This window comes from Otolemur garnettii, unplaced genomic scaffold (assembly GCF_000181295.1).
Source record: "Otolemur garnettii isolate 467f Iridium unplaced genomic scaffold, OtoGar3 scaffold00042, whole genome shotgun sequence".
Classification (NCBI taxonomy): domain Eukaryota; kingdom Metazoa; phylum Chordata; class Mammalia; order Primates; family Galagidae; genus Otolemur; species Otolemur garnettii.
Genome location: NW_003852437.1, coordinates 11,578,491 through 11,586,734, shown reverse-complemented (window position 1 = coordinate 11,586,734; position 8,244 = coordinate 11,578,491). Strand labels below are relative to the sequence as shown.

The 8,244-nt window shown below is 41.2% G+C and overlaps 1 protein-coding gene across 1 annotated transcript in view; it reads left to right on the top strand.

Annotated features, from left to right (window-relative positions):
- The window catches only part of PDE7B (phosphodiesterase 7B), a 219,372-nt gene that overhangs the window by 205,892 nt on the left and 5,236 nt on the right, over positions 1 to 8,244 (top strand). Inside the window, exons 9-10 of the mRNA XM_012805436.2 lie at positions 1,830 to 1,974; positions 3,880 to 3,976. Coding sequence (XP_012660890.1) covers positions 1,830 to 1,974; positions 3,880 to 3,976 — 242 coding nt within the window. The remainder of the gene's footprint in view (positions 1 to 1,829; positions 1,975 to 3,879; positions 3,977 to 8,244) is intronic.

The window sequence follows — 8,244 nt, the reverse complement described above, 5'->3', positions numbered from 1 at the left end:
AAAAAGGTGAATGGTAAAGCTATAAGCCTTTTATAACATAATGTAGGAGAATTTTTCTCATCAGAGTTGGAAAGAGTTCTTAAATAGGAAAAAAACTAACTATAAATGAAAATGTTTTTAGATTAAATTAAAATTAAGGCTTCTTTTTATCAATAGACATCAAATCAAAGTAGAAGAAGATATTTACAACACAAAACTGACAAAGGAATAGTATTTAAAATATGTAAAGAACTTTTAGAATCAATAAGAAAAAGGCAGGTGACCCAATAGAATAATAGGTAAAGCCTAAAATAGAAACTTCACAAAAGAAATACAAATGACCAATAAACACATGAATATATGTCCAACCTCATTAGTAATTAAGGGAATTCATATTAAAGCTACCCATCAGAGCGGGGAAAAAAATGTAAAGTGTAAGAATACAGAGCAACAAACAATCTCATCTGTTAGTGGTGGGAGTGTAAATTTACACAATCATTTTGAAAATAATTGGCAACATCTATTACAGTGAAGATAAACATACCCTGTGATCCAGTTATTTAATTCGGGGTCATAGCCCCTAAGGAAACTCCTGCACATGTATAATGAAGGATGTGTACTGTGCCAGTTTTCATAGTAGCCAAAAACTAGAAAGAACTCAAGTTGCCATCAAGAGCAGATCAGATAAATACATCGTAGCATATTCCCACAATGAATGGATATAATGAAAATGGGTGAACAACAGTCTACACATCAACATGGATGGATTTCAAAAACATGATGTTCAGCTAAAGAAGCAAGATACAAGCTAATGCAGAACACATAACTTAAAGTTGAAATTAAACCATATTGTTTAGACATGTATGCACAGGTGGTCCAATTATAAGTAGCAAGAAAATTATGGAAACAGACCAAAAGAGTGGTTGCTTCAGGGCTTGGGGAAAGAGAGATGTGATGAGACAGGCAACGGGGCCCTTCTGGGGCACGCAATGTCCTTGACCTATGTGGTGATTATGAGATGTTCATCTTATGTATGTACGCTCTATACACTCTACTTAAAAATATTTCCTGTTTAAAGGCAAATTTGTTTTAATTTATTTTCTTTATCATTTGGGAATTAGGTTACACTGATTGCATTCATAAAGTTTTAAAGGTGAATTTTAAAAATAATTACAGCTCTTTCCTTCTATTGATTCCTTTCTAAACGTGAGGTGAAGCTCTAACTTGCTTTATTTTTCCACAATATCTCTTTGTCCCTATACCATCTGTTGACTAGCATATCTCTTACCCATCACTTTATAATGGCATCTTAATCACTCTTCTTTTTCTAAGTTCCAGTATCCTTCTGCCCAGTCTATTCTGTTTCACTGATGGACCTTTCCACCCCATGGCACCATTCACTATTACTCCCATCATGACTATTTCTATAATTACACAGGTTCTCTCTCTGTGCAAATCTTAATGTTTGAACTGGTTTAAAATCTAAAACCACAACCCAAACTCCAATGATTCTGCAAGTCTTTTTGTGTCCTCCTCCTTAAAGCATGCTTTTCTATTTGGCTTTCAGTTTTTTCTACCCATGGGAAACACAAAAATGTATAAACTACAACTTTGTTCACCCAAGTTTTCAATATTCTATACACCTCGCAGCATGCCTCCTACCCAAGGACAGAGCTGACAGTGGGAGCGAGACTCAGTCTTGGGCTTTGAGGGACTGGGACCCCGTGGAATACACAGAATCAAAGGCAGGAACAAGATGGAAAGCCACCTGTTGATGAGAGAATCAATCACCCTCCTCAAAGGGATTTGCTCTGTGTGTGTTTTTTTCTCTTTCATTCCTGTGGATGCAGACAGGATATTGAACAGCAGCTGGGCTCCTTGATCTTGGCAACAGACATCAACAGGCAGAATGAATTTCTGACCAGATTGAAAGCTCACCTCCACAATAAAGACTTAAGACTGGAGGAAGCACACGACAGGCACTTCATGCTTCAGGTAAATGACAACAACAACGGCAACAGCAAAAAAAACATTATCCTTGCTGAGCAAAAACACTTAGGAGATAATCAATAATGTTAGTGCATTTGAAAAAGGGTTATCTTCCATGGTATAAATTAAGGCAATGAGCTATTTTATTAAAAAGCTTTGAGATGCATGAAATTGAAATTTTAAGTGGGTTACAAGCAAGCAAAGTCTGGGTTTCAGGGCAGTAAGTTGATAGAATCTCGTTTTTCCCTGTTCGGTAACTGCTGCACTACAGAGTAGCCACACAGGGTGGCTGCGTGAGGCGAAGGTCTACCCCATTTTGTGGTTTGGTGTAAAGTTGACCCCTGTGACACCTGTGCAACTTTCCATGACTCTCTCTGTAACACAGAAGTATTTTATGTTAACTATAATACAAACAAAAATTGGGGAAAACGTGGACTTCCTTTACCTAAAACAGATTTAATCAAACCCTGCTTTACTTCCTTTTACTTCCTAAACTATTTCCACCTGAGGCTTAACCATGTTTACCTAGCCTTGCCATTTTTAGGCAGCAATAAGTACATCCTTTTAAATTGAATTGAATTGAATTGAATTGAACTGAACTGAACTGAATCAAGCCCAAGCCCTGCTGCTTTGCTCTGCGGCAGGAAGCCACTGGTGAGGAGAAATCACATCAGGCGCAGAGTGGACCTTACAAATAGAAGTCTGATCTGACATCCAAACCAGGGTCTCCTTCCTGAGCTTCCATTTTCTCTCGTCTTCTTTCTTTCCTTTTGTTACGCAAGACTGAATGGAGGGAGCCTGGACTCATCTAGATAGACCAGCCATAACCCCAGAGACAGAGCTGCCCATGGAGGTGCAACTGGCCAGTCTTTTTTGGTCCAGGCTTTCCTGCTGTCCTCTTTAGCTGTCCAAAGTGCTCCATCCTTCCTAGGAAATACTCCACTCCCAGCTATAGAACCATGACTCCCTCCTCCTTGCCTCCCAAACGAGTCTTCTAGTCCCTGAGCGAGTACCACAGAGATCAACCTGGTGTCTGATTTGAGTGACTCAAGCCAAGTTGTAAGTAGTTGAAAGATTTGGCCTTTTGATACTTCAAAAGGAAGGCTTACTAATCAAATGCATCCCTCAAGGCAGAACTCTCTAACCAGGAAATAAATGTAAACAACCAAACATGCAGCTTAATGTGATCCAAGGCTCTTGGGGACCCCAACATTGCTAGCTGTTCTGTGATCCCAAGGACTCGGGTAAAAATTATGGACATTGATTGTGGGCAGTCTCTCGGAAGCAGTTGGTGGCTAAAAGGAAGAAGCAGCTTCTCCGGGTGTTCCAGGACCCTCATACAGTCATTATCACTGACAAAAGCTGATATCCCAGATCCAGAGCAGTGTCCAGGAAGCCATGAAGGCCCCAATTTAGCTGTACAAACAGAATGCAGCTAGGTTTGATCTGGCTTAGCTCCCAGGCAGCTTAGAAGCACAGGCGCAGTCATGTAATTTAAGAGATGTATGAGACCAGTCATTGTGCCTACTGTGAGAGTGAGGTCCAGATGATCTCAGCAGAGCCTGGGCAGAGGCGGGTACAGCCTTCCTTCCTGTGAGGGGTGAGGCACCCAAAGGAGCCCCCTGGCTTTCCTTGGCCTGCCCCTCCCCCAGGAAGTCCCCTCCGGGTAACGTGTCCTTGGACTGTGGTTCTTCCTTCCTTCTCACTGCTCCAAAGCCGCCACTCAGAATGAAGACTTTGTGTGGCTGTAAAAAAGTACTGTTTCCTGAAGAAGCAGCTTAGGGAGGCCCTCTCTAAGTGCAGGCCTGGTACCAGGAGGGGGTCACAGGTTTGACAGCCCCTATGGCGTGGGGTGCATTTGCAGCTGAAGAAGCATCTCTGACAACCTCTCCCCACCCCATCCTTTCTCAGATCGCCTTGAAGTGTGCTGACATTTGCAACCCTTGCAGAATCTGGGAGATGAGCAAGCAATGGAGTGAAAGGGTCTGTGAAGAATTCTACAGGCAAGGTTAGTAGTGACCCGACAGCTGAGATTTTGCTGCCCGTTCTGCTTGTAGCATTTATCCTAATAAAACAGGAAATGGCTAATCTAGCCTGACATTCCTTCTTTCATCAACCCTTATTATCCTAACCTTCTCTTTAACTCTCTTGCAAACTCTCCAACCCTTTTTTGGAAAAAAAATTTTAGCATGAATAGTGTTGACTTATTATAGAAAGAGGTAGTAAAGAGGCACAATAAAAACAGAGAAGGCAGGGCGTGTGTCAATGTGGCTTTTCCCTGTGTACGTCCAAATGCGAGGGATGTACAGTTTGATTTAACTCTGACCTTTATTTGAAAGAGCTGAGCACAGCCCAAAGGATAAATGCTGTTCAAGGTCAATGTTGTCCAATGACAGGACTTGGACTCCTTGTGTGTTCCTTCTCACGTTCTTAAACAAAGTTAATAATGAAACTGAACACAGCTGAGTTCATCCTTTCAAATAGACTTTCAACAGTGAGGTAAAGAAATTTTGCTGTAAAAAGACAAATGGGGACGGTTTTTAAAAGATTATCGTCATTCAGAAATAAGGCAATGAATTAGCAAGTAGAACCTTGACGTTGGGTGGGATTTGGACTTTAAATACAGCCTTGTTTCCCCAGGCTTGGTTTCAATGTCCGGGATGTTTGCTCAGGCATCAGCAGTGCCCTCATGCTAGTGACAGGATCAGGTTTGAGAGGCTGAGAACAAATAAAGCTTGAAGTGTCCCACATACCAGCTCTGTGGGGAGGTCAAACAGCAACAGTGAGCCTTTTGGAGGAGGCTCCATTGAAAGATGTGTCAATGACATCGTGATGGCCCAAAAAACAGAAAAGGAATTGATTGAGTTCAGGCGGGGCCAGAAGGCTCTGCTCACCACCTCTTTGTCTCAGAATAAAAGTGCTCACATAATTCCTACTGCTCTGTGTAATTTCACTTGAATTGAGCGCCAGTGGTTAGAAATCAAAACAGCAGTTCTAGCTGTTCATAATATAAAATCTCCACTGAGGGCAAAACAAAAGGATATGTGATGAAATTAGAGGAAGGAGGTTTTAAATTAGATACAATACTTTTCTGTGTGATTCATAAAATATTGCAATAGTACAGTGAAAGAGGGGCCAAGATCTCCATTCACGGAAATCAGACAAGATTTCCAGGGACAGAGAACAGAATCTGCTCTTTGCCACTTGGCTTCGACTCTACTGCACGCTACTGTTGGCATCAGTTGTCACCTAAACTTTTTATTTACTCATCAGACAGCAAAGTGATTCTGAGCAACTTAGGGCGGGGACCGTGTCACTTAGGAAGATAGGAAGACCCACACAGTTAGTAAATCAAAGTTGTTGACTGTGAAAATGTCATCAACCGAGAAAGTTCACCCATAAGACCTCTCTGCAAAAACTTCTTGTTGTCCTAATGATATATGCACATGCAGTATTATAAGATGGAAAACTTAGAACATTTGTAACTCTGATCACTAAAGATGAGCTTTCATGCACTATTCTCTGGTGTGTTTCCCGGCAGAGGAAGAATAGAAAGGGCAGACCAAGTCCATTTTATCTAATAACCTTATGATCTAGCAGAAGTTTTGCCCATTTTAAGAAAAGACCAGACTCTGATCATCCAAACTGCCTGTCCTCCCTACTGATTATATTTAATTCTTTATTGATGACTTACAGCATTTTAATTAATCTTATTCTGGATTTTAGTTTAGGATTAAGATTCAAATCCCAGCTCATTCTAGCCACCTCCTAATGGGTGGGCTTCCACAGACTACTAACAGTCCTGGATAAAGTACCTTTAACATGATTTATGATTGTGAGCAATCACAAATACTTAATTTTGAAAACAAGATTAAGTCTATAGGGAGAAAAGAAAATGAGATCCCATGAATTAGGAAAACTGTTACATTCTCAGAACAGAGATTAGGATTCCAAACACCAGGTGCCTCCCACCCCACCACCCCCAACACCTTAAAAAAACTGGATTTCTGTCCTCTTGTAGCTTTTATTGAACATCTGCTTCCAGCCTTGTCTAATTCTCAGCAAAACTGTGATTTCCCTACATACAAAGCCCCACTGGGGATGTTTCGAAGAAGTACTGTTAGTTTATGCTTGGTATATTCGGGGAAGTACAGTTAGCTTAAGCTTTGTACTCTCAAAACAGTCATCAGTAAAGTTTCTGGAAGGAGGAAACTATGGGTTTTCCTCTGTGTGTTCTCTACACTGGTTAGCAAAGTGTCTGAAACATACAGGCGCTTTATACATTCTGTTGAATGAGTGAATGAACAAACGATCTGACTAGAAGATTTCCAACCATAGAGGTCACAGGAGAAGATCCAGTGCTGTGTGAGGTGGGATCTGAGGACACGCACCACTCCACACATTCCAATATGTGGAGGCACAGCGGACTAGTGAAATTCCAACTACTTAAAATTTAATGAAATGGAAATTTTAGTTCCTCAGTTTTATTGATCATATTTCAAGGGGCTGCCATAGTGGGCAATGCAGAGAACATCTCCATTATTCCAGAAAGCCCTACTGGACGGTGCTGGCCTAGACAGAGGGAAATAGACAAGCAATGAGGTGGGGACAGACCCTGCTTCCTAGACCAGCTCTGTCTCGTACATGGTGAGAACAAGAGGGTGTGGAGGCCCCCAGATGCCAGGCTAAAGTGGAGAACATGACAATGGGAGTCTTCCTAGAAAATGCATTTAGAGCAACATATACAGCTGAAGTGAAAGAAGAATTGGAGGAAGAAAACCAGGGAAGAGCAAAAACTAAGAATGAATTATTAAGAAAAAAGACCAGGGCCAGAAAGAATGAAAAGGGGGACTTGAGGTCGTCCAGAAGAGAAAGATATAGGACCGATGTCTCAAGATGGAGGAAAGGGAGAAATCAAGGGATGACTCCTCCAAAGTGTTAACGGAATATGGAGGTAAGGAGAGGAAATGGCTTTAGGAAAATTCAATTTAATATTACATAGTGCCCTGCCCTCCCTCAGAAAGCCATGGTCATCAGGACTTGGGGAAGCAATGCAGACAGCCTCCCTGACCACCTCGGGTTAAACTGGAGTGATTGTCTCATGGCAGTCTTGAAAATCACCAGGGTATAAGAGGCCACAAGAGGCATGTTACAGTCTTAAAGAAAATGGCAGAAATGTGGCCTCTCGACGCCCTAGCTCAGTGACTAAGTACAAACTTCCTAGGTTGGAATCCAGGCTCCCCTCTTTACTGGCTGTGTGACCTTGGGTCAACATACTTAGCCTTCCCTGTGTTTCAGTTTCCTTATCTATAAAATGGAAGTTATAATGAGGTTGCTATAAGGATTAAATTAATTAACATATATAAGGTGCCTGGAACAGTTCCTGGCACATAGTAAGTTCCATATACATGTGATAGTTTTATCTCTGCAAGTTTAGGGGAGTAGACTTACAACCATGAGCCTAGCTAATGTTTCTGAAGAAGTTTCTCTACTGATTAATCATATTGTTTTTTACAACAAAAAAACATCTGTGATAGTTTTACCCTCAGGAAGGACTGATAAAGTACATTGATAAAGCTTTGCATGATGTATTTCTCATTTGGTCTTCTAGCTGACAAAGGCATTAAAAAGAAATATTGTTCTAACCTTTATACTTTTTTTACCTTTCAGTTACATTGGGTAAAATTCTAAGGAATAAGAATGAAATACACCAGACTCTTATTTCTGATTAGTTTTGTAGCTACAGACCAAGGTGTTGCTCAAATGAGATCTGTCTAGCCCAGTGTTTTCAGCCCTTCGTAACTCACAGCACACTTAAACCTATAGTTAAACTTTCACGGCACACTTAAATAATGTCGATCCAAAAAAAAAAAAGAGTAGAAAAAGAATATACTTCCTATGCTTTGAACTCCTTTCGAAAATAATTTAATTAGTGATCTTTAAAAATTTTCGCAGCACACCTAGTATCTTCTCACCGCACACCAGTTGCAAATCCCTGTTCTAGTCCTTCTAATCTACCCCATTTCCTCCCTACTCACTATTCCTGGTTGTTCTCGGGTGAAACCAGATTAATGTCAGGCAGCATGAAAGCAGAAAAGGAAGGAGGAAGGGAAGATGAAACCTGTTTCTGCAATTTGTAACTTAAAGACAGAACTTCTGGACTCGGCGCCTGTGGCTCAAGCCGCTAAGGCGCCAGCCACGTACACCTAAGGTGGCAGGTTCGAATCCCCAGCCCGGGCCCGCCAAACAACAATGATGGCTGCAACCAAAAAATGG